Below are 25,085 nucleotides of genomic sequence, written 5' to 3'. Positions count from 1 at the left end.
CTAATGTTCCCCAAATGTTCCTCTAACATTCCTCTAATGTTCTATTTTCATATTAAAACATTTTTCAGCAGCTGAAAGTTTTAAACGTGAACCCTTCAGTTTATTTCATGTTTTATGTCTCAAATCAATTAAACTCATCAATTATTAGTCAGCACCGCTTTAGCCCCGCCCACCACATGACGTCACAGCGCTGAATGAGCAGCGTCCCCTGCAGGTGAGTTCAGTCACAGCTCACCTGGACCAGCAGAGAAAAGAAAAGCAGCCAGAAACTGTTTGGACCTGGTTCTGGACCTGCTGGTTCTAGACCAGATGGTTCTGGATCATTTCAATATTTTATTTTATTTTGGATCTCCCAGTCCTACACTGACAATAAAGGCTCTGATTTGATCACTGAAGGTTTGTTTTGTTTTATTCGTGGTTCTGTTTCTTCTGGACCCAGTCAGAACTGGAACCTTCCCCTGGTTCTGGAGGGTTTCTGTGTTTCGGGTCTGTTCTGTGAACAGAACCTGAGAATGAACCCGGATCTTTGTCCCAAACAGATGTGGACCTGAACCGGGACCAGTCCGGTTCCGGTGCTCCCGGGGCCGGGCCTGATGCAGCGGAGGGCGGAGCCGGGAAGAGGGGGGGCAGTGCGGATCTTTCCCGTCATTCCCTGCAGCAGCCTCGGCAGACCCCTCCTCCCTCCGGTGTCTCCGTCCGAGTCTCGGTGTTCTCCGGTCTCCGGTTCTCCTGCAGCTCGACCCTCGGTGCTCAGTGAGCAGGTAAGATGCTCCGGTTCTGTTTCTGCCGTGATTGGAGCTCCGGAGCCTCCGCCGCCTCCGGATCCTCCGATCCCCGCTAACTTCGCTCCGTTTCGGCCAGACTCCGCTCATTCTGCCCGCTCAAAGTGTCCGGAGGCCCGGTCCTCCGTCCGGCTCCCGCTCCGGCTGCCCTCCGCAGCCGAGCACGGCGCCCCTCAGCCCGGCTGTCCGCCGCTCGTCCTCCGCCTCCAGCAGCCATTAGAGGCCGGAGGATGGAGGATAATAACGGTGCGCCATGCAGCCGGAGACAGGCGTGGCCGCGGAGGAGGAGGAGGCCGGAGTGCGCTAATGGAGCCGCCGGGACAATAACAGGCGGATCTGCGCACGTCTGCGGGTGTTTTTTTTTTCAGCGGCGGTTCGAGCGGGATGTGTCCGACCTGCAGCTGCTGTCTCCCGGCTGTGAGCAGCTCTGCGACCCGCTGCGCAGCTCCGGAGAAAATGCTGGAAAACAGCAGCAGGCCTCGGTGCGTCCGGAGCCGGGACACGGCCTGGGACACTGCGGAACCTCACTGATGGTCCTTCTGGTTCCGCTCGGTAGAACCTGGTTCTGTTTGTTCCCCTCCTGCAGGTTCTGCCTGAAGGTTCGCAAACAAACGTTGTTTGAACCAAACAACAACATCACAGCCCCTCAGATCCAATGTTAACTCTGATATTTGGTTGCAGAAACGTTCTGGGAAGGTTTTCTAAGGTTCTTTAAGGTTCCCAAAGTGTTCTGTTCTCCGCAGGCTTCAGCAGAGGTTTTCTGAATGTTCTCTCATGGTTCTACATTAAGTATTTACAGATGTTTTATTGAACCAGCAGTGGAAGATCTGAAGCTTCCGTCCACAAACTAACGTTCTCGATGTGTTCTCAAACATCTGCAGAACGTTCTTATTGTTCTCTAATGTTCCTGAGGGGTTAACCACGCAAAAGTTCTTCAACGTTTCTGTTTGGTCTTCAGAGAACATTAAAATAACGTACGTGAGCATGAGAAATCATGAGGAACATTCCGGAACTGATGTTCTAACGTCAGGATCCAAATGTTCCTCCAATGTTCCCATCCTGTTCTGTTTAAGCTTGAGGTTCTGTCATGGCTCTAAAAAATACGTTCAGGAAATGTTCTGTGTGTTTACGTCCACAGAACGTTTGGAGAACGTTCTTTAAAGGTTTCTCTTAGTGTTTTTTTTAGAACATTCAATTCAGTGAAGAACGTCATCAACGAAGGTTCCTGGGAAACATTTAGGGAATGTTTTGGGAACATTTCTACGCTCTTGTAACTTCTAACGTTCTCCTGATGTTCTCCTAATGTTCCCATGCTTCCCAGTAGCTGTAATGTTTAGAGAATGTTCCTGAAGTTCTCTGATGGTTACATTAATGTGTCTGTGGAACGTTCTCTGTCTGTTCCTGTGGTTCTTTTCACCTCCACTGAAGATGCTGAAAACTTTCTGTAAAGGTTCCTTTAATGTATAAAAAAACATTCTGGAAGCTCAGAACCAGAAACCGTCTGAGAAGGAAGATGGTTCAGAACTGGTTCAGAACTTTTATCTATCTGGTTTAGAACCTTGTTTAGAACCTTGTTTTACTGTGTTCTACTTGTTTTTTGACCTTAATTTGTGCTTGTTTTAGATCTAGTTTAGAACTGACTTGGTTCTGGTTTTTCCCTGGTTTTTAACTTTATTTAGAACCGGTCTGTTCCTGGTTCTGGACTGGTTTTAGAGCCGTTCTGGTTCTGAACTGGTTTTGGAACTGGTTTTGACTGTTCTTTGGTGTGTTTTATATTTGGTATTGCTGTGATGTGGACCCACTTTTAGACCTGGTTCTGGTCTGGTTCTGATTGTGGTTCTGGTGTGGTTTGGTTCTGGCTGTGGTTCTGGCTGTGGTTCTAGGCTGGTTCAGGTTCTGATCAGGTCAGAGCAGTGAGTGTAGCTGGGTGGGGTCGGCTCTCCAGGAAATGAATAAATCCAATAACAGCGATGAGCTCAGCCGGCTGCAGAGAGACTTCACCGTCATTTGGACGCCCCACAGCCTCTGAACGCCCCACAGCCTCTGAACGCCCCACAGCCTCTGAACGCCCCACAGCCTCTGAACGCCCCACAGTCCCTGAACGCCCCACAGCCTCTGAACGCCCCACAGCCTCTGAACGCCCCACAGCCTCTGAACGCCCCACAGACCCTGAACGCCCCACAGTCCCTGAACGCCCCACAGCCTCTGAACGCCCCACAGCCTCTGAACGCCCCACAGCCTCTGAACGCCCCACAGTCCCTGAACGCCCCACAGCCTCTGAACGCCCCACAGCCTCTGAACGCCCCACAGTCCCTGAACGCCCCACAGTCCCTGAACGCCCCACAGCCTCTGAACGCCCCACAGCCTCTGAACGCCCCACAGACCCTGAACGCCCCACAGACCCTGAACGCCCCACAGACCCTGAACGCTCCACTCATCCTCCTCTCCCTGCCTGTTTCTGCCTCTTTAGCTCCAGTTTTACATAAACTTGCTTCAGATCAGTTCTAAACAGGTCCTGGTTTTATCCCAGTTCTGGGTTTGGACTCTGCCCTTGGTTCTGGATGGTTCTATAGACGGTCAGAACCGGTTCTCACATTGTTCTTACAGTAGTTTTGGACTCTGCTTTGAAGCAGGTTTGTAGAACTTGCAGAACTCTCCACAGCTGTTCTGTCTCCTCGGGGTTCAGACCGGTTCTTTATGTTCTGTTGGGTTCTGTCCAACTGCTGGACCTGCTGAGACCGGGTCAGAACCAGGTTCATAGGAGTTTAGTGTTCCTCAGCTGTCAGGAACGTTTGCTGGTGAATCTGGAGAGACAGTGCTCTCCAGCAGCAGCGTGTTCATGCATTTTGGAATGCTGTCAGCTGTTGTGCTAAGCTAGGCTAACTGTAGTTGTCGTGTTGATGACTGGAGTGGGAGGAGCTTCCTGTGGTTGTCATGGTAATCATGTGACCTCAGAGGAAGGGGCGGGGCTTTACACCCCACACTGAGAACTGTGTCTATCATAAATGTAATAATAATTATCATTTTAATAACGTGATTTATAGTTAATCATTTTAATCAAATGATAAAAATACTTATAATAATAATGTTAGTATTATTAATGTTAATATTAATAATCATGGAACATGTTCTGTTTTATCATAAATATAAATATAATATTATGATTTTAATAATATATAATTAGTCATTTTAATAAAATAATAACAATAATAATAATGTTAGTATCATGGAACATGTTCTGTTTCTGCTTCGTTCTCCTGTGTTCGTGTTGCCATCACCGTCGTCATGAAGACGTTCTACCTCTGACCTCTGGGATCCCGGAGTGTTCTGGAGTGGATCCATTAGTGGCCCCTGGGGGCCCCAGCCCTCTGCTCTGACTAATGTCACGGACATTAGCTCTGGTCAGCTGACCCCAGTGGCCAATAGGAGCTGAGTTTGACATCACTGACAGATTCAGAGAATACGTTACCCATGATGCTCAGCTGCAGGACTTCCTGTATCCCAGCTGTTCCCCAGAGAACACGTAAACCAGATGTTCTGTAGGAGTCAGGTTTCAGACGACAGGCGATGCTGATGTAAATAAAAACATTTAAATAAAAATATAAATGTGAGTCCTCCAGACGTCAGCAGGTCGTTACTAAATCATTGTTCAAGCTGAGAACCAAACATCTGGGAACATGTTTAGCATCTGGTCACTGCTCAGAACATCACACTGCTGGAGGTAAAGAACCAAACAGAGTTCTGTTTGGTTCTGTCTGTTGGTGCAGCAGAACAAAGATGGTAGAACATGATTCATGTTCCTGAGGGTTCTGGGCCGTGGGACGGATTCAAACCAGCTAGTTTTATTCTGGTGACTCAGAAACTTGGTGTGATGTGGTTCAGGTCCCTGTTAGACTAGGTTCTGGACTGGTTTAGAACAGTTCTAGGTTTGGAACAGTTCTGGACCGGTTTAAACCAGCTTTAGGCTCGGTGTGAGATTTGAAGAATGTCTTTATTGTCATTCTACAGAGTTCAACAAAATTACGATCTCATACTGATGGGGAAGCTGCCATAGGAGGCGCTAACCACGACCCATCAGGAGCAGTTAGGGGTTTGGTCGACATGAGCTCTGCAGGCCAGGGATCGAACCCGTGATCCTCTGGTTGCAAGATGGCTGCTCTACCCACTGATCCATGCCGCCCCTTGTTTGTTCTCCTTGCACTCAGATCCGGTTCTCTGAGGTTCTGTCCGGCTCATGAGGAGTTGCAGGTCCATAAAGTATTGAATGAAGCTGAAGTTCCTCCTAGAACCAAACCAGACTCAGTGACGTTCTGTCGGATTCATCCAGTCTGAGGGTTTGATTCCAGGCAGCTGTTTGTTTGTTTGTGGAGCTGTTTGTTTGTTTGTTTGTTTGTTTGTGGAGCTGTTTGTTTGTTTGTGGAGCTGTTTGTTTGTTTGTTTGTTTGTTTGTGGAGCTGTTTGTTTGTTTGTTTGTGGAGCTGTTTGTTTGTTTGTTTGTTTGTGGAGCTGTTTGTTTGTTTGTTTGTTTGTTTGTGGAGCTGTTTGTTTGTTTGTTTGTGGAGCTGTTTGTTTGTTTGTTTGTTTGTGGAGCTGTTTGTTTGTTTGTGGAGCTGTTTGTTTGTGGAGCTGTTTGTTTGTGGAGCTGTTTGTTTGTTTGTTTGTGGAGCTGTTTGTGAAGCTGTTTGTTTGTTTGTTTGTGAAGCTGTTTGTTTGTTTGTTTGTGGAGCTGTTTGTTTGTGAAGCTGTTTGTTTGTTTGTGGAGCTGTTTGTTTGTTTGTGGAGCTGTTTGTTTGTTTGTGGAGCTGTTTGTTTGTTTGTGGAGCTGTTTGTTTGTTTGTTTGTGGAGCTGTTTGTTTGTTTGTTTGTGAAGCTGTTTGTTTGTGGAGCTGTTTGTTTGTTTGTGAAGCTGTTTGTTTGTGGAGCTGTTTGTTTGTTTGTTTGTGGAGCTGTTTGTGAAGCTGTTTGTTTGTTTGTTTGTGAAGCTGTTTGTTTGTTTGTTTGTGGAGCTGTTTGTTTGTTTGTGGAGCTGTTTGTTTGTGAAGCTGTTTGTTTGTTTGTGGAGCTGTTTGTATGTTTGTGAAGCTGTTTGTTTGTTTGTTTGTGAAGCTGTTTGTTTGTTTGTTTGTGGAGCTGTTTGTATGTTTGTGAAGCTGTTTGTTTGTTTGTTTGTGGAGCTGTTTGTATGTTTGTGAAGCTGTTTGTTTGTTTGTTTGTGGAGCTGTTTGTTTGTTTGTGGAGCTGTTTGTATGTTTGTGAAGCTGTTTTTTTGTTTGTGTGATAAGCTGCTTGTTTGTTTGTGAAGCTGTTTGTTTGTTTGTGAAGCTGTTTGTTTATGGAGCTGCGGACTTGTTTCCGGTCAGCAGATTCTCCTCCAGACGCCGGTCGAAGCTGCAGCTGGTAAACGTGAGGCGGTTTGAGGTGGAGCTTCCTGTCAGAGCTCTAATGGAGCCTCCAGGGAGGAACTCTGCTGAACAACAGGCAGCGAACGCCTCGTCAGTCCTCTGCAGTCTGAGATAAGAGCCTCGGAGGCAGACGGCATTGATCAGGACGATCAATAGAGCAGGAACACGAGGCTGCAGCGCCACCTGGAGGCCGACAGAAACATGACACCTGGAGATCAGATGATATCCCTCACACCCAACATCTGGATCCATGATCAGGTTTCAGAACACAAACGTCTCGTCGTTAATCCTGTCTTTCTGTCCCCGCAGGTCTCGGCCTGAAGACGCCGATGTGGACGTGTCCCCGCTGACATCGAGGCGTGTCCGAGGTGAACGGTCATGATGACGACGGTGGCCGCCGAGTACGACCACATGGAGCTGCAGCAGCAGTACAGCAGCAGCAACGACACGGTCAACAACCGCTGGGATGACGAGTGGGACAACGAGAACAGCTCGGCCCGCCTCTTTGAACGCTCCCGCATCAAGGCCCTGGCAGGTAGGAGCCCAGTCCACCTTAAATATGGTTAGAGAGAATGACCGCCTCAACAGTCCACCTTAAATCTGGTTAGAGAGGACGACCGCTTCAACAGTCCACCTTAAATCTGAGTGGTGTTCCATTAGAACATCATCTATAAACGTCTTCCAGAACCTCCAACTGGTTTCTCTTGAAGCTCCTCTCATCTCCTCGCCCTGTAGATGTTTTTCTATCTCCATGTTTCCTCTCTGTAGATGTTCCTCCATGCTGGATGGATCTCCAACAACCTGCTCCTCTGTTCTCCGGTTCTGCTGCTTTTATTTATTCATCCAGTAGTGATGTCTTGTTAGTGACTGCAGGGGGCGCCACTGCACCGAGGTTGGATAGAAAACATAAAACAGACTCAGAGATGTGAAGAACTTTAGAGGTTTGTCACTGTGGACTCATAATCACCTGATTAATGACCTAATGAATGACCTAATCAATAACCTAATCAATGACCTGACCAATCACTTGATCAATCACCTGATCAATGACCTGATCAGCAGAGAGTTCCACCATCCATAGTAGAACATAATAATGAATTCCCATCCGACCAGATGACCCTGAACACGACACGCTGCCTACTGGTCCCCACATGGACACAGACCAGCTGCTGGTCCAAACGCACCTTTACCTGACGACAGACTTTTTACAGTGTGGATTGTGTCGGCCAATGTTGTGGCAGCAGGACGATGATGTCATGGGGGTGTGGGGGTGCTTCCCTCCATTGTTTCCTCACATTCCAGACTGAAGGACGGAAACAAGGAACAAACATCCTGAGAACACACCCCTTCCTGCGTTGCTGTCAGTGTGGGGTCCACAGCTGGTACCGTCTACTAGCAGGACCTGGACCCTGAGCCTGGTTTAGACCTGGAACTAAATGTGGTTCAGGCCTGGAATTGAACCTGTTTTAAAACCATTTGCAGCAGATCCTGGAGAACCAGAACCAGGAAGAGGAAGGTTGTGGTTCTCCAGGACGAACTCAGGTGAGACCAGAACATTCATAGAGTTTCAGGTTGAACTGCAGGCTGTGTTTCCACAGAGAGACTAAAATAAAAGCAGCAGAACCAGAGAACAGAGGAGCAGGTTGTTGGAGATCCATCCAGAGTGGAGGAACATCATCTACTGATGATGAGCAGATTAGAGACGAAATATGGAGATAGAAGAACATCTACAGGATGAGGAGATGAAACCACCACAAAGAGCCAAAAAAAATGCAACAATACCACGATGAAATAAACGTGTCATGGCTCAGGAACAGTGAACAGAGGAGCAGAGAGGAAGTTTTCAGAGGCAGTGAACATGTAATTAAAAGAGACACAAAACAACACAGAGAAGAACAAAAACGAGACGCAAAATGACAAACTAGACAAGCCCTCAGTAGAGGGCAGAACCACGCCCTCTACTGGCGAAAACCCTGTCCTCCCTATACAACTGATGCAATATGTATCAATTTAGATCATCGTATGTATCTCCCTCCCTACTTGATCTGCTGACCTGTAACTCCACAACTGAGCAGGGGACCTTAGAGTGATCTTCAGTGCCAAGTTTGATCATCCTGACTTCAGCGGTTGCAGAGATATCGGAATGGACATAGCCACATACATACATACTTACCCAGCCAGATACCGCAATGAATGCAGTAACCCCGCTGAGGTTCGTCAGGCGTGGTTAATGAGACACAAAAAGACAAAAACAAGACAAAAAGGACAAAAGTGAGACAAAATGACAATAATGACACACAAAAGACAAAAATGAGACACAAACTGATCCCCGGTGAGTTAAATGAGTCAGAAGCTGATGTAAACCTGCAGCTCTCGCTGGGACGGGCATTCACTTGTTCCGTTAAAAATGATATTTCTGCAGCTGTGATTTTTTACAGTGTGTTGTGGGCGGGGCCTGTCAGTGGGCAGGGTGTGTGTGCAGCGCTGCGACCTCTGGACTCTTTCCTCTCAGCTCAACACGAGGACGTTCCTGTGGAGCGTCTGGGATTCCATTTATTGGTCTTTGTAGTTTGTTTTCCAGCAGGACAGAAGCTCCTTGTTGAGTTTTTCCGTGTTTCTGCTGCATCTCCAGCTGGAAGTTCACCCTGAGGAGGTTTTTCTGGAGACATCTGGTCTGAAGTCACCTTCTAAAATCCTCTATTTTCCCCATAAAGGAAGAGACTAGTTGGTGATGTTTGCAGCAGAAAGAGGAGTTCTGTCTGTTTGACAGAAGGGCTTGGTTCTGAACCGTAGTGGACTCTGAGGTCTGGACCAGGATCCACATGTTCTAGATGTTCCGCTAACAGCTGCTCTATCAGCAGGAGATAAACCTTATCAGTTGTGATGGAGGCAGAGTGGGCGTCGGCCGAGCCGCCTCACCTGCAGGTCAACTACAACCTGCTGGAGGGGCGCTTCAAACAGCTGCAAGGTGAGCACAGCCTCCGTCTGATTGGCCGGGGCAGGATGACCGACAGGTGTGACACGCTGGTTCTCAATCTGGGGGTCGAGGCCTTCAGGGGGATCAAAAAGAGAATTAAACGCTCCAGGTGGAGAAATTCACCTGGTCTCAGGTAAATCTGACATCAGAGCAGTGGCTACAGGTGGCCGTGAGGCATTTAGGGAACCTCTGTAAACTGTGAGGCGTTTAGGGAACCTCTGTAAACTGTGAGGTGTTTAGGGAACCTCTGTAAACTGTGAGGCGTTTAGGGAACCTCTGTAAACTGTGAGGCGTTTAGGGAACCTCTGTAAACTGTGAGGCGTTTAGGGAACCTCTGTAAACTGTGAGGCGTTTAGGGAACCTCTGTAAACTGTGAGGCGTTTAGGAAACCTCTGTAAACTGTGAGGCGTTTAGGGAACCTCTGTAAACTGTGAGGCGTTTAGGGAACCTCTGTAAACTGTGAGGCGTTTAGGGAACCTCTGTAAACTGTGAGGCGTTTAGGGAACCTCTGTAAACTGTGAGGCGTTTAGGGAACATCTGTAAACTGTGAAGCGTTTAGGGAACATCTGTAAACTGTGAGGCGTTTAGGGAACCTCTGTAAACTGTGAGGCGTTTAGGGAACCTCTGTAAACTGTGAGGCGTTTAGGGAACCTCTGTAAACTGTGAGGCGTTTAGGGAACCTCTGTAAACTGTGAGGCGTTTAGGAAACCTCTGTAAACTGTGAGGCGTTTAGGGAACCTCTGTAAACTGTGAGGCGTTTAGGGAACCTCTGTAAACTGTGAGGCGTTTAGGGAACATCTGTAAACTGTGAAGCGTTTAGGGAACATCTGTAAACTGTGAGGCGTTTAGGGAACCTCTGTAAACTGTGAGGCGTTTAGGGAACCTCTGTAAACTGTGAGGCGTTTAGGGAACCTCTGTAAACTGTGAGGCGTTTAGGGAACATCTGTAAACTGTGAGGCGTTTAGGGAACATCTGTAAACTGTGAGGCGTTTAGGGAACATCTGTAAACTTTCTTTCACCTACTGATGACCGTGTGTGTGTGTGTGTGTGTGTGTGTGCGTGCGCGTGTGTGTGTGTGTGTGTGTGTGTGTGCGCGTGTGTGTGTGTGTGTGTGTGTGTGTGTGTGTGTGTGTGTGTGTGTGTGTGTGTGTGTGTGTGTGTGTGCACGTGTGTGTGTGTGTGTGTGTGTGTGTGTGTGTGTGTGTGTGTGTGTGTGTGTGTGTGTGTGCGCGTGTGTGTGCGTCCAGATGAGCGGGAGGCGGTCCAGAAGAAGACCTTCACTAAGTGGGTAAACTCCCACCTGTCCAGAGTCTCCTGCAGGATCACAGACCTCTACATGGACCTGAGGGACGGACGGATGCTGATCAAGCTGCTGGAGGTCCTGTCTGGCGAGAGACTGGTAACACAGCCCACACACACACACACACACACACACACACACACACACACACACACACACACACACACACACCTGGTGGGATCTGGTCCAGGTGTGTCCTCCTTCAGTTCCAGTAGATCAGATGTTGGCTGTAGTCCAGCAGCTGCTTCCTTCCTGAAGACGAGGACGCCTCACTTCCTGTGCTGCGTTCAGGGCCAGCAGGACAGTCAGATTTATTACAGCTGAACTCAACAACTCGCTTCGGTTGTTTTGTCTCTCATTTTTGTCATTTAATGTCTCATTTGTGTTGTTTGTGTCTCGTTTTTGTCATTTTGTGTCTCAGTTTTGAGTGTCTTTGTGGCATTTTTTTTCTCTGTGCTCTTTTCTCTCGTATTTTTCTACATTTGTTTCCTTTCATTTCTTTTTTCTTGTGTGTTTTTGTTTGTAATTTGTGTTGTTTCAGATGTTTTGTGAATATTTTTTATCTGTCTTTTCATACTTTGTGTTGTTTTGAGTTTTGTTTTTGTCTCCCTTTTGTTGTTTTGTGTCTTTCCTTGTGTTCTTCATACGGTTTTGTCTCCTGATCCTGTCAACGTTCTTCTGTTTCCAACCAGGAGGAGGTTCTGGTTTGTAGGATCTGGTTGCAGGAAGCGTTTTACTTTGAAGGTTTTTCAACAGAGAGGAAGTGATTTTAATAAACTATCAGGTGATCTTACTGATAGAACCAGACCTCTAGATGATGCGTTCAAGGAGTGTTGGAAAGTCAAACATTTGAAGATTCTCCTTGAGTTGGTTCTTTACAGATAACAGGAGTAGTCGTAAACAGTCAGTGATTGTTCTCCACCTGGTGGTCACCAGAGGAACTACAAACTCTTTTTCTGTGGTTTGTGTGCAGCCGAAGCCCACCAAAGGCCGGATGAGGATCCACTGCCTGGAGAACGTGGACAAAGCTCTGCAGTTCCTGAAGGAGCAGCGGGTCCACCTGGAGAACATGGGCTCCCATGACATCGTAGACGGGAACCACCGCCTGACGCTGGGCCTCATCTGGACCATCATCCTCCGCTTCCAGGTAACAACCACAGCACCTACAGGTGTGAGTCCAGGTGTGCTCATAGATCAATAAACAGTAAATACGATCAATCAGTCTGATCAGGATGTGGTTGTTAATAGATGGTCAGGATGTTTGCTGTGATCACACCTGTGCAGGTAGATGATACACAGCCACGCCCTCTTTGTCACTCTTCAACTGACTGGCCTCTGATTGGCTATCTCAGTTATATTACCTGCTCAGGTGAAAGTCCGGGCTGGTTCATGTTTTACTGTTGTCATGGAAACACTGTCCAGTGACCAATCAGAGCCCTCCTCACATCGTCCAATCACAGCTGCTGTTCCTCATAAACTCTTCTTTGCCCTGAACGTGTCCTGTCAGGCAGACTGTGACCTCAGCAAGGCTGAACATGTGTGACTGTGGACAGGTGGAGGTGTGACCTTTTGTGTGTCGTCTTTCAGATCCAGGACATCAGTGTGGAGACTGAGGACAACAAGGAGAAGCGATCAGCCAAAGACGCTCTGCTGCTGTGGTGTCAGATGAAGACGGCGGGGTGAGACTCCACCTGAGCTCCACCTGTCTCGCTGCTGTTGCCGTGGTGGCAGAGACTTCAACTTTATTATTATTATCCCGTGGGAAATTTGTTTTTCAGCAGCAGGCAGTACAAGATAAACCATAAACCATAAGACATAAAACATAAGACATACAGACATTAAGAAATGGGGAAAATCCTGAGCACAAGTGAAAAAGGACGACACTTAAGCCACAGAATGCCAAACTCTGATCAGGCAAAACCCATAAACTGCATTCAGTCGTCAAAGTGCTGTGCAATAGATAAATAAACCGTAATGATGAACATACGGGGTAAAGCAAATAAAAGAGATGCACTAAATATTCAATAAATAGTGAAGGATTACAGTCTTAAAATCAACAATCAGTCCTATCCACAGGTGCAAAAAGCAGACACAAGAAAGAAACTGGTCAGGCCAATGAATTGAGGTTTTCAATGGCAACTGGGATAAAAGAAGTTCTGGCTCTCCTCGTTTGGTTCTAGGCATTCTGTAACGTCGGCCAGAAGGAAGAAGATCAAATTCAGCAAACAGGGGATGATCAGGGCAGTTCAGAATTTGTGGGGCCTGCTGACGATACGTCTGCTGTAGATATCCTGCAGCTGAGATTGCTGCACTCCGATCACCCTGCTCGCTATTTTGACCAGATTCACAGTCTGTTTTTACTAGACAAAGCAAGACAACCGAACCAAGCAACCATGCAGTACGTAAGAACACTTTCTATAAAACACTGATAAAAAAGAGACATGAGAACCTTACACACCTTCAATGTGTTCATCTTTCTGAAGAAATAAAGTCTCTGCTGGACCTTCTTACAGACAGCATCAGTGTTGGGCTCAAATTGAAGTAGATTATCAATAATTGTTCCCAGATATTTATATTGAGAAACAATCTCAACATCCATGTCATTAACGACAGTATAACTGACACTGGGCTGTGACTTTCTAAAGTCAATAATCATGTCTTTAGTTTTGGACACATTGATCTGCAGGTGAAACTCTTTGCACCAAGTAATGAAATCATCAATTACAGGACCATGTTCAGACGGCAGAGACTAACCTCTGCTTCCTGTCCTCAGGTATCCCAACGTCAACATCCACAACTTCACCACCAGCTGGAGGGACGGCATGGCCTTCAACGCCCTGATCCACAAGCACAGGTAACCCCGCCCCCTCAGGTGGAGGGAGGTCACATGGTCCGGCTGTGGAGTTGTATGTCTGTAGTTGTGTAGTTGTATGTCTGTAGTTGTGTGTCTGTAGTTGTGTAGTTGTGTGTCTGTAGTTGTGTGTCTGTAGTTGTGTAATTGTGTGTCTGTAGTTGTGTAATTGTGTGTCTGTAGTTGTGTGTCTGTAGTTGTGTGTCTGTAGTTGTGTAATTGTGTGTCTGTAGTTGTGTGTCTGCAGTTGTGTAATTGTGTGTCTGTAGTTGTGTGTCTGTAGTTGTGTAATTGTGTGTCTGTAGTTGTGTGTCTGTAGTTGTGTAGTTGTGTGTCTGTAGTTGTGTAATTGTATGTCTGTAGTTGTGTAATTGTGTGTCTGTAGTTGTGTGTCTGCAGTTGTGTAATTGTGTGTCTGTAGTTGTGTGTCTGCAGTTGTGTAATTGTGTGTCTGTAGTTGTGTGTCTGTAGTTGTGTAATTGTGTGTCTGTAGTTGTGTAATTGTGTGTCTGTAGTTGTGTGTCTGTAGTTGTGTCTGTAGTTGTGTAATTGTGTGTCTGTAGTTGTGTGTCTGTAATTGTGTAGTGTCACATATCCTGTCATGCATGTATCCAAATGTGTGTTGTGTTTTCCTTGCTTTCCCACCCCTCCCTCTTCTCCCATCCCTCCCCCTTGCCCTCCTCTGTCCCTCTCAACCCCCCCGGCCAGCAGACAGATGGGTCCCCCTATATAGAGCCGGGTTCTGCTCGAGGTTTCTTCCCTGTTAAAAGGGTGTTTTCTTGCCACTGTCGCCTTTGGGCTGCTCTGGGGGTCAGGCATTTGGGTTCTGTAAAGAGTCTTGAGACGATTTGACTGTAATTGACGGTATATAAATAAAATTGAATTGAATTGAATTGAATTGAATAGTTGTGTGTCTGTAGTTGTGTAGTTGTGTGTCTGTAGTTGTGTGTCTGTAGTTGTGTATCCTTATCTTTGGTGTTTTCAGGCCAGACCTGATCGACTTCGACAAACTGAAGAAGTCCAACGCTCACTACAACCTGCAGAATGCCTTCAACCTGGCAGAACATCACCTGGGCCTCACCAAGCTGCTGGACCCAGAGGGTACCTACCACTAGAACCAGTAGAATTAACCACTAGAACCAGTAGAACTAACCACTTTAACCAGTAGAACTAACCACTAGAACCAGTAGAACCAACCACTATAACAAGTAGAACTAACCACTTTAGATTTATGACCAGAGGAGGTCCTAGGTTGGGGTTCTACATCTGTGCTGTGGTTCCCCGGAGAACGTGCTGATGTGTGGACGTGTTTGTGCTGCAGATATCAGCGTGGACCATCCTGACGAGAAGTCGGTCATCACCTACGTGGTCACGTATTACCACTACTTCTCCAAGATGAAGGCACTGAAGGTGGAGGGCAAACGCATCGGAAAGGTGAGGAACCACACCGAGGAACCACAAAGAACCACATTTAGAACCAGAGTCAGCCAGAACCCAACAAACTGCAGTTTCCCAGCAGAGTTCTGGTTCTGCAGGTAGTTTGAGAAGGTCCAGATGAAACCTGCTGCCGGTCCAGTCTGATGTCCGTGTCTTGATCAGGTTCTAGATAACGCCATCGAGACGGAGAAGATGATCGAGAAGTACGAGTCTCTGGCGTCCGACCTGCTGGAGTGGATCGAACAGACCATCATCATCCTCAACAACCGCAAGTTCGCCAACTCTCTGGTGGGAGTCCAACAGCAGCTGCAGGCCTTCAACACCTACCGCACCGTGGAGAAGCCCCCGAAGTACTGGACCTACCCCTGACCTCCACCCAAACTGCCTCAGACCTCCATCCAAACTATCCCAGACCTCCACCCAAACTTCCCCAGACCTCCACCCAAACGACCCCTGACCTCCACTAAAACTACCCCTGACCTCCACCCAAACTGCCCCAGACCTCCACCCAAACTACCCCTGACCTCCACCCAAACTACCCCTGACCTCCACCCAAACTGCCCCAGACCTCCACCCAAACTACCCCTGACCTCCACCCAAACTACCCCTGACCTCCACCCAAACTTCCCCAGACCTCCACCCAAACGACCCCTGACCTCCACTAAAACTACCCCTGACCTCCACCCAAACTGCCCCAGACCTCCACCCAAACTACCCCAGACCTCCACCCAAACTACCCCTGACCTCCACCCAAACTGCCCCAGACCTCCACCCAAACTACCCCTGACCTCCACCCAAACTACCCCTGACCTCCACCCAAACTTCCCCAGACCTCCACCCAAACGACCCCTGACCTCCACTAAAACTACCCCTGACCTCCACCCAAACTGCCCCAGACCTCCACCCAAACTACCCCTGACCTCCACCCAAACTACCCCTGACCTCCACCCAAACTGCCCCAGACCTCCACCCAAACTACCCCTGACCTCCACCCAAACTACCCCTGACCTCCACCCAAACTGCCTCAGACCTCCACCCAAACTATCCCAGACCTCCACCCAAACTTCCCCAGACCTCCACCCAAACGACCCCTGACCTCCACTAAAACTACCCCTGACCTCCACCCAAACTGCCCCAGACCTCCACCCAAACTGCCCCAGACCTCCACCCAAACTACCCCTGACCTCCACCCAAACTACCCTTGACCTCCACCCAAATTGCCCCAGACCTCCACCCAAACTACCCCTGACCTCCACCCAAATTGCCCCTGACCTCCACCCAAACTACCCCAGACCTGCAGTTAATCCAAACCGTCCCAGTTCAGGAGTGTTCTGATGTGGTTCTTTTTGTTCTTCAGGTTCACAGAGAAGGGGAACCTTGAAGTTCTTCTCTTCACCATCCAGAGTAAGATGAGAGCCAACAACCAGAAGGTCTACATGCCCCGCGAAGGGAAGCTCATCTCCGACATCAACAAGGTGAGAGCAGCAACCCTACCTTCAGCTGTTCTGATGAACTACCAACAGATGTGGAGCTGAAGTTCAATGTTTGCCACAGAAAACCTGAAGTATTCTGTTTCCAGATTTTCTGATGTGAATATTTTCCAGTTTTTCACTGCTTTATGACAGAATCTCGCTGAGCAGAACAACACATTTTTAGACGTCACCTTAAACCTGGAACGTTTTTTTACTGAAGATTGTTCGTCTTTGGTTTACGTCTGTACCTGTTATTCTACCTGTTGGTCATTTTCTGGGGTAAATGGTCTGTATTTATATAGCGCTTTACTATACCTGAAAGATACCCAAATTGCTTTACAAGATACTTCACATTCACCCATTCACACACTGATGGGGGAAGCTGCCATGCAAGGCGCTAACCACGCTAACCACGACCCATCAGGAGCAGTTAGGGGTTAGGTGTCTTGCTCAGGGACACCTCAACATGAGCCCACCGGGCCAAGGATCGAACCGACAACCCTCCGGTTGCAAGACGGCCATTCTACCCACTGAGCTGTGCCGCACCTTCTGATTGGTAAAATGTTGGAAATATGGATCAGTGTTTTGCTGATCTTGTGTTCATCCTTTCTGACGCTGATGTTTGTCCACAGGCCTGGGAGCGGCTGGAGAAGGCGGAGCATGAGCGGGAACTCGCTCTGAGAACAGAACTGATTCGTCAGGAGAAACTGGAACAGCTGGCCAGACGCTTTGACCGAAAGGCGGCCATGAGAGAGACGTGGCTCAGTGAAAACCAGAGACTGGTGTCTCAGGTAAGAAGAGGTTCAGGTGTGCTCTGTACATCAGAGCTCCTGGTTACCTTTTGATGTCTGTTTTCCTGTACTGACACCTTCTGTCCGTCTGCAGGACAACTTTGGTTTTGACCTTCAAGCCGTTGAGGCGGCAACAAAGAAACACGAAGCGATTGAGACGGACATCGCAGCGTATGAGGAGCGAGTCCAAGCTGTGGTTGCTGTGGCGAAGGAGCTGGAGGTGGAGCATTACCACGACATCAAACGCATCGCGGCCAGGAAGGACAATGTGATCCGACTGTGGGAGTATCTGCTGGAGCTGCTGAAGGCCCGCAGACAGAGGCTGGAGATGAACCTGGGCCTGCAGAGAGTCTTCCAGGAGATGCTCTACATCATGGACTGGATGGACGAGATGAAGGTAACCAGACCAACAAGGCCACCTGACGACCTGAAGGCGTATAGCAGGTGTAACTGTTGGTTCTCTTTCTGTTTGGTTTCCAGATGCTGCTGCTGTCTCAGGATTATGGGAAGCATCTCCTGGGTGTGGAGGACCTGCTGCAGAAACATGCCCTGGTGGAGGCGGACATCGCCATCCAGGCTGACCGAGTGAAGGCAGTCAGCACCAACGCCAACAAGTACTCTGTCACTGACAGCGGTGAGCAGCTCCATCTGTCCTGGTGTCTCTGTTTAGTTTCATTCTAGCATCTGTTTATTGTTTTCAGTGACATTTAAATGAAACCAGGAAGAAGTCCTGGTCACACAAGACCAAACATAACTTCTTTCTCTGCTGGTTTGAAGTCTGCTGTTGATATTATCTTAAATGTTAAGTGATAAACAAGTTCTGATGTTAGTGTTTTCCTGTCCAGGCTACAAGCCTTGCGACCCCCAGGTCATCCAGGACCGGGTAGCCCACCTGGAGTTCTGCTACCAGGAGCTGACCCAACTGGCCGCAGAGCGCCGCGCTCGCCTGGAGGAGTCTCGCCGCCTCTGGAAGTTTTTCTGGGAGATGGCCGAGGAGGAGGGCTGGATCCGTGAGAAGGAGCAGATCCTGTCCTCGGAGGAGCACGGTAAGGACCTGACAGGGGCCCTGCGCCTCCTCAGCCAGCAGCGCGCCCTGGAGGACGAGATGAGCGGCCGGGCCGGCCACCTTCAGCACACCATCGCTGAGGGCCAGGCCATGGTGCAGGCCGGACACTTCGGCGCCGCCAAGATCCAGGAGCGCATCGCAGACCTGCAGGCTCAGTGGGCAGCGCTGGAGCAGCTGGCGGCGGTGAGGAAGAAGAGGCTGGAGGAGGCTCTGGCTCTGCACCAGTTCCAGGCCGACGCAGACGACGTAGACGCCTGGACACTCGACGCCCTGCGCATTGTCTCCAGCGGAGAGACAGGACACGACGAGTTCTCCACCCAGGCGCTAGTCAGAAAGCACAAGGACGCAGCGGCGGAGGTGGCCAGCTACCGGCCGGTCATTGATTCGCTCCACGAGCAGGCCGCCTCCCTGCCCAAAGAGAAGATGGAGTCAGAAGAGGTGCGCGGTCGGCTGGCCGGCATCGAGGAGCGCTACAAGGAGGTGGCAGAGCTGACAAAGCTGAGGAAGCAGGCGCTGCAGGACGCTCTGGCTCTCTACAAAATGTTCAGTGAAGCCGACGCCTGCGAAGTTTGGATCGACGAAAAAGAGCAGTGGCTCAACAGCATGGAGATCCCTGAGAAACTGGAGGACCTGGAGGTCATCCAGCACAGGTAGGACCACAGTGTCTTCAGACCTGATCATGACTAAACGTCTCTTTTGTCCAGTGTTTTACCGATGTGGACTGTGTCTTGGGTAGGTTTGAGAGTCTGGAGCCGGAGATGAACAACCAGGCGTCCCGTGTTGCTGTGGTGAACCAGATCGCCCGGCAGCTGATGCACAGCGGTCACCCAAGCGAGAAGGACATTAAGACCCAGCAGGACAAACTGAACAACAGGTACGGGCTGACGACGAATGTTTTAGGGAAACGGATGCTGTTCAGAAACTAGAAGGGCAAAAATAAATGTGTTATTGTAATTAAAGAGGTTCTACAGGGATGTTCTTGCGGTCAGAACACAGAAGGTTTGGACATGTTCTTACACTGGAAAACTGCCTATAAAGTTTGTCTGTTATAGAAACACCCTGAAACTCAACCTTACTGTGAAGATCCTCTTCTCTGCCTCCAGGTGGAGCCAGTTCCGTGACCTGGTGGACCAGAAAAAGGAGTCCCTGAACTCAGCTCTCGGTGTGCAGAACTACCACCTAGACTGCAACGAGACTAAGTCCTGGATCAAGGAGAAGACCAAAGTCATCGAGTCCACCCAGGAGCTGGGCAACGACCTCACAGGCGTCATGGCACTGCAGCGCAAACTGACCGGCATGGAGCGCGACCTGGCCGCCATCGAAGACAAGCTGGGTGACCTGCGGGGTGAGGCCCAGCGACTAGCGGAGGAGCACCCTGACCAGGCCAAAGCCATCACAGGCCGTCTGGCTGAGATCACTGCCGTCTGGGAGGAGATGAAGAACACCCTGAAGAACCGCGAGGAGTCTTTGGGCGAAGCCAGGAAGCTGCAGCAGTTCCTCCGTGAGCTGGACGACTTCCAGTCCTGGCTGTCTCGCACTCAGACCGCCATCGCCTCTGAGGACATGCCCAACACGCTGGCAGAGGCCGAGAAGCTGATGGCCCAGCACGAAGGCATCAAGAACGAGATTCAAAACTACGAGGAGGATTACCAGAAGATGAGGGACATGGGGGAGATGGTGACGCAGGGCCAGACCGATGCTCAGTACATGTTCCTGAGACAGAGGCTGCAGGCACTCGACACCGGCTGGAACGAACTGCACAAGATGTGGGAGAACCGACAGAACCTGCTGTCCCAGTCTCATGCTTACCAGCTGTTCCTCAGAGACACCAAGCAGGCCGAGGCCTTCCTCAACAACCAGGTACACCAAAGATCCACTTGAGTGCACCACTAGAACACTGAGCCCTGGACTCAGACCAGGATCTGAGAACAAACTGATGTCTGTGTAGATTCTGGCTCATCCTGGTCATGATCTTTAGAGCTTCAGTGGAAGGAACCTGGACTTCTCTCTGGTTTGAGAAGATGTTTCACCTTTATCCTCCATGTGCATGAAGGTCAAACATTCTTGAGAGCTAACAAGTCCAGCTGCTTTCTGCTTTAGTACTGAGGAAGTCATCAGTGATGTTCTGATCCATTTGTTCTGAAAGGTTCCACAGTCACCAGTTCTCTGATGAGTTCTGGTCTGAGAAGAAGTTTGGTTCCAGATGTTTCAACCACTGGAAACAAGTCTATAAACTCAGTTAAACTTTTCTATACCAACCTGAATGTTAATGAGTCTTTCTAACCACTACTAATACATGTACTCTGAGCTCCCTTGCCACCTGAGAGCAGGAACCGTGTGATTTTCATAAGTTGTAGCAGAAACTCACCTCAGCCCTGGACCTTGTGTCTTTGTCCTGCAGGAGTACGTCCTGGCCCACACTGAGATGCCCACCACTCTGGAGAGCGCCGAGGCTGCCATCAAGAAGCAGGAGGACTTCATGACCACCATGGATGCCAACGAGGACAAGATCAACAGCGTGGTGGAAGCCGGCAGGCGGCTGGCCAGCGATGGAAACATCAACGCTGAACGCATCCAGGAGAGAGTGGCCTCCATCGACGACAGGTAGACCCCAGCAGGACGCTTCATTAAAGCTGTTGGTCACTGCTCTGGAGCTTCTGACTCTCCTCGTCTGTGTTTCAGGCATAAGAAGAACCGGGAGGCGGCCGTGGAGCTGCTGATGAGGCTGAAAGACAACAGAGATCTGCAGAAGTTCCTCCAGGACTGTCAGGAGGTCAGTGATACCTACAGTTCTACATTCTCCTTTACCGCTGACATAAAGTCTCATCTCTGCTCCACTCGAGGTGCGAGGTAAAGACTTTGAGGAGGGCTGGTCTACGGTCCACAGAGGATGAACCTTTTAGACTCGTCTTAGTCCAGGTTCCACATCCAGTCCAGTCTGATCTCCAGTAAAACCAGTAAAACCACAGCATGATAACCTAGAAATAACCACAACTCCTGATGGTTCCTCTGGTTTAGTGGAAAAATGTTCACATTTAAGGAATTATCTTTTTACAAAACATCATGAACAACCTGAAATTGAAGAAAAATAAATTCAGTTTCATCAGCATTCATCCTCAGTTTATCATTTCCACATTACGACTTCCAGATCACAGAGTGTCTACAAAGGAACACAACATTTAGTCACCTGGAACTGAACCAGAGAGGATTTACTTTAAAAAAAGACATAATATTACAAAAAAGAGACAAAAACGACAAAAGCAAGAAACAAGATGACAAAATACCAGACAAACGACACAAAGCAAAACAAAAGAGACAAAAAATTAGATTTAAATAATGGATAAACGTCAAAAGTTAGACAAAAAATGACAAAACAACAAAAATGAGATACAAAATGACTAAAAGAGACATAAAATGACGAAAACAAGACACGAAACGGCTAAAAACAGACACAAAATGACTAAAACAAGAAACAAAACGACAGAAAAAAGACAAGATGACAATCAAGACAAAATGACAAAAATGAGACATAAAATGACAAAATATCAAACAAATGAGACAAACGACACCTCTGGACCCTCTGGAGGACCGGTTTTGGCCTGCGGGCCACATATTTGACACCCTTGGTTTAGATGTTGACAGCCTTCGTTGTTGTGTTTATGTGCAGTTGTCTCTGTGGATCAATGAGAAGATGCTGACGGCTCAGGACATGACGTACGATGAGGCCAGGAACCTGCACAGCAAGTGGCTGAAGCACCAGGCCTTCATGGCCGAGCTGCAGTCCAACAAGGAGTGGCTGGACAAGATCCAGAAGGTGCTCCGCCGTCTGCAGGGCCCCCTAGAAGCAAAGGCCTCACTAACGTTAGCAGTTTATAAACTACAGATCTGTGAAACGAGAAGAACTGCTGGTGTTCTGCATCTCCAAACCTATTGTCCATCCTCCTTTTGATGGTGTTTCAGCACCACAGGAACATTAGAACCTGAGATCTGGTTCTCCAGAGGAACATGATGTCTCTCATCATGTTGATTTTAGCTCACTAGCACACAAATAGCTTGTTATCATATTAGCACACTCAAATTAAAACATCAAATATAGTGATGTGAATCATTAGAGTGTACTTTGTAAAAGTAATCACTGCCAGTTTAATCAAATAATATCTGACAACATAGCTTAATTAGCTCGCTGGCTAACATGTTTAGCTTAGCTTGAAATATTTACAATAATGCTAACATCAAATTTAATGATTGCTGCCAGTTTAAATGGCCTATATTGGATACATTAAGCCTAATTAGCTTGCTAGCTAACAAATGTGTAACTAGTTAGCACAACAGAGAAATTAGTGGCAACATAGCATTTAATGTTGTCACTACTTTCTCTGATTGTTGCAAGTTTAAAAAATCTGAAACTGTTAGCTTAATGAGCTCACTAGCTAGCATTTAGCTCTATGGAGAATGACGCACAGCCAATGTAAACTGTATTAGCTGCTGCAAGTGTGAAAGGCTAATATCTGACAACGTTAGCTTAATTATCTCTTTTATTTCAGAAATAATTTTTCTGTTTGATTAATATTTTCTAAACAGTCAACAGTCTGTGAATTCTAACATTACATGAATTCATGTGGTAGTAAAATGAGCTGACAGAGTGTATTCTTCATAGTAATACATGAAGTATTACATGCAGTAGTACAATAAGCTGGCAGAGTATTGTTGGTTTCCGGGTCGTTTGGTTCTCCTCTGACCGACTCCCGTTCCCTCCAGGACGGCATGCTGCTGGTGTCGGAGAAGCCGGAGACGGAGGCGGTGGTGAAGGAGAAGCTGTCTGCGCTCCACTCCATGTGGGAGGACCTGGAGTCGACCACGCAGACCAAAGCTCAGTGTTTGTTCGACGCCAACAAGGCCGAGCTGTTCACTCAGAGCTGTGCCGACCTGGACAAGTGGCTGGGCGGCCTGGAGGGCCAGATCCAGTCCGACGACTACGGAAAAGACCTGACGTCCGTCAACATCCTGCTGAAGAAGCAGCAGGTCGATCCTCAGTCCTTCAGATACTTCACAGAAACAGTCAGGCCTACTCTCTGATGCATAAGTACTTTTAGTCTGGATACTTGAAGTATCTTTTATTGATACTGAGACACGAACACACATCTGGGTTTTAGCAGCACCAGCTTTTTGAGGTTGTAATGTAGTGCTAGAGGGTAGATGTAGTACTACAGGGTAAATGTAGTGTTAGAGGGTAAATGTAGCGTTAGAGGGTAAATGTGGTATTTGAGGGTAAATGTAGTGTTAGAGAGTAAATGTATACTCTGGATACTTTAAGTATCCAGAGTATACTACCACAGATCTGGGTTCTAGTAGAACCAGCGTTCTAAGGTTGTCCTGTCGTAACATGAGACGTTCTCCCTGCAGATGCTGGAGAACCAGGTGGAGGTGCGTCAGAGGGAGGTGGTGGAGCTGCAGAGCCAGGTGAAGGCTCTGGGTCAGGAGGTGAAGGACACCGACGAGGTGGACGGTCGGAGGCAAGTGGTGGAGAGGAAGTTCCAGGAGCTGCTGGAGCCCCTGAGACGCCGCCGGAACTTCCTGGTGGCGTCCCGAGAAGTTCACCAGTTCAACCGCGACGTCGAGGATGAGATCGTATGTAGAACCGACCGGGACCGAAGACAACCCTCAGACAGAAGCCAACCAGGAACCTCCCTGTGACCTCTCTGTTCTGTCTTTCAGCTGTGGGTTCAGGAGAGGATGGCCGTGGCCACCTCCACCGACCATGGACACAACCTGCAGACCGTCCAGCTGCTCATCAAGAAGAACCAGGTGGGAGAACGTTGAGTTTCAGATTCAGAAGTTTCAGTTTTCTTGTGGACGCTCTGACATTCCTCGTGTCCGTGTTCCTCCTCAGACGCTGCAGAAGGAGATCCAAGGCCATCAGCCTCGCATCGACGACATCCTGGAGCGCAGCCAGAGCCTCCTGCGGGACGAGTCCTCCAACGGTGACGGCATCCGGCAGCGCCTGGACGACCTGCAGCGGCTGTGGAGGCAGCTGATGGAGGAGGCGGAGCGTCGGCACGGCCGGCTGAAGGAGGCCCACAAGGCCCAGCAGTACTACTTCGACGCTGCCGAGGCCGAGGCCTGGATGAGCGAGCAGGAGCTCTACATGATGTCTGAGGAGAAGGCCAAAGACGAGCAGAGCGCCGTCACCATGCTGAAGAAGCACCAGATCGTGGAGCAGGCGGTGGAGGACTACGCCGAGACCGTCCACCAGCTGTCCAAGACCAGCAGAGGACTGGTGGCCGACGGACACCCAGAGAGGTGCTCACACTCACCTGCATCACTTTACACACCTGCAGCAGAGCCTCACCTGTAGAGCACACCTGAAACATGCCGTCTCACTAGACTGTCAGATTCAGTTAAACACAAATATTCCAACAAACTCATCAACCTTCTGAAGCTTCAGTTTCTGGGTCTTTCTGCTTCATCTTTCCTCACTGTGGCTCAGTTTTCCTGGAGCATGAAGCAAATTAAAAACGTGCTGATCCCTCTGACTTCACACTGAAAAATGAACCTCAGTGAGGAAAAACTAACCAACCAGGTGTTCAGAGGAACCGAAGGATCAGAGCTGGTACTGATCAGGTCTGTTAGGGTGCTAACTGTGGAGGAACCAGTTCTTCCAGTACAACCAGTAACAGCAGTCTGTGTGTTCCAGTGAGCGGATCAGCATGCGGCAGTCTCAGGTGGACAAACTGTATGCCGGCCTGAAGGACCTGTCAGAGGAGAGGCGGGGCAAGCTAGACGAGAGACTCCGCCTCTTCCAGCTCAACCGAGAGGTCGACGACCTCGAGCAGTGGATCGCTGAGCGGGAGGTGGTGGCCGGGTCCCATGAGCTGGGACAGGACTACGAGCACGTCACGGTACGAACACGTCACAGTACGAACACAAACACGTCATGGTACGAACACAAACACGCCACAGTACGAACACGTCACGGTACGAACACGTCATGAACACGTCACGGTACG

The 25,085-nt window shown here is 48.8% G+C and overlaps 1 protein-coding gene and 2 long non-coding RNA genes across 67 annotated transcripts; 1 reads left to right on the top strand and 2 right to left on the bottom strand.

Moving 5' to 3' along the window:
• Positions 1 to 621: 621 nt before the first annotated feature.
• LOC110970652 (spectrin beta chain, non-erythrocytic 1-like) lies at positions 622 to 25,085 on the top strand. Of its 2 annotated transcripts, XM_051945223.1 has the most exons (24): positions 622 to 761; positions 6,494 to 6,719; positions 10,409 to 10,560; positions 11,435 to 11,608; positions 12,049 to 12,140; positions 13,235 to 13,315; positions 14,298 to 14,413; positions 14,634 to 14,746; positions 14,912 to 15,099; positions 16,107 to 16,224; positions 16,854 to 17,012; positions 17,107 to 17,409; positions 17,493 to 17,646; positions 17,858 to 18,728; positions 18,815 to 18,952; positions 19,182 to 19,938; positions 20,480 to 20,682; positions 20,761 to 20,851; positions 21,746 to 21,892; positions 22,837 to 23,100; positions 23,482 to 23,706; positions 23,794 to 23,883; positions 23,969 to 24,378; positions 24,773 to 25,085. In XM_051945223.1, exons 2-24 carry the CDS (start codon positions 6,563 to 6,565, stop codon positions 25,068 to 25,070), a joined length of 5,301 nt encoding a protein of 1,766 aa, XP_051801183.1. In that variant the 5' UTR covers positions 622 to 761; positions 6,494 to 6,562; the 3' UTR covers positions 25,071 to 25,085. The 2 variants fall into 2 exon arrangements, with proteins under 2 accessions (XP_051801183.1, XP_051801184.1); XM_051945224.1 differs by lacking the exons at positions 622 to 761; positions 6,494 to 6,719 and adding an exon at positions 8,674 to 9,152.
• LOC127533080 (uncharacterized) lies at positions 9,327 to 10,223 on the bottom strand. 15 transcript variants are annotated; one of them, XR_007940716.1, is made up of 5 exons: positions 10,132 to 10,223; positions 9,900 to 10,073; positions 9,697 to 9,841; positions 9,523 to 9,638; positions 9,327 to 9,435 (listed from the first exon to the last, which is right to left on the bottom strand). It is a non-coding gene; the product is annotated as an uncharacterized LOC127533080 (long non-coding RNA). The 15 variants fall into 15 exon arrangements; XR_007940713.1 differs by having other exon boundaries at positions 9,328 to 9,435; positions 9,726 to 9,841; XR_007940706.1 differs by having other exon boundaries at positions 9,330 to 9,435; positions 9,523 to 9,667; positions 9,726 to 9,841.
• LOC127533079 (uncharacterized) lies at positions 15,082 to 16,085 on the bottom strand. Of its 50 annotated transcripts, none has more exons than XR_007940702.1 (7): positions 16,000 to 16,085; positions 15,802 to 15,933; positions 15,626 to 15,757; positions 15,428 to 15,559; positions 15,340 to 15,361; positions 15,252 to 15,295; positions 15,082 to 15,185 (listed from the first exon to the last, which is right to left on the bottom strand). It is a non-coding gene; the product is annotated as an uncharacterized LOC127533079 (long non-coding RNA). The 50 variants fall into 50 exon arrangements; XR_007940699.1 differs by having other exon boundaries at positions 15,450 to 15,559; XR_007940693.1 differs by lacking the exon at positions 15,340 to 15,361 and adding an exon at positions 15,384 to 15,405 and having other exon boundaries at positions 15,252 to 15,317; positions 15,472 to 15,559.

Source organism: Acanthochromis polyacanthus, chromosome 3 (genome assembly GCF_021347895.1).
Source record: "Acanthochromis polyacanthus isolate Apoly-LR-REF ecotype Palm Island chromosome 3, KAUST_Apoly_ChrSc, whole genome shotgun sequence".
NCBI classification, from domain to species: Eukaryota; Metazoa; Chordata; class Actinopteri; family Pomacentridae; genus Acanthochromis; species Acanthochromis polyacanthus.
Note: the sequence above shows the minus strand (reverse complement) of the source record. Positions and strands in the feature narration are given on the sequence as shown.

Coding starts and splice junctions, on each gene's coding strand:
- LOC110970652 (XM_051945223.1), top strand. CDS start 6,563: ATGATGACGACGGTGGCCGCCGAGTACGACCACATGGAGCTGCAGCAG. Junction 13,316..14,297: donor GCCCTGATCCACAAGCACAG/GTAACCCCGCCC, acceptor TGGTGTTTTCAG/GCCAGACCTGATCGACTTCG. Junction 21,893..22,836: donor GGCTGGACAAGATCCAGAAG/GTGCTCCGCCGT, acceptor CGTTCCCTCCAG/GACGGCATGCTGCTGGTGTC.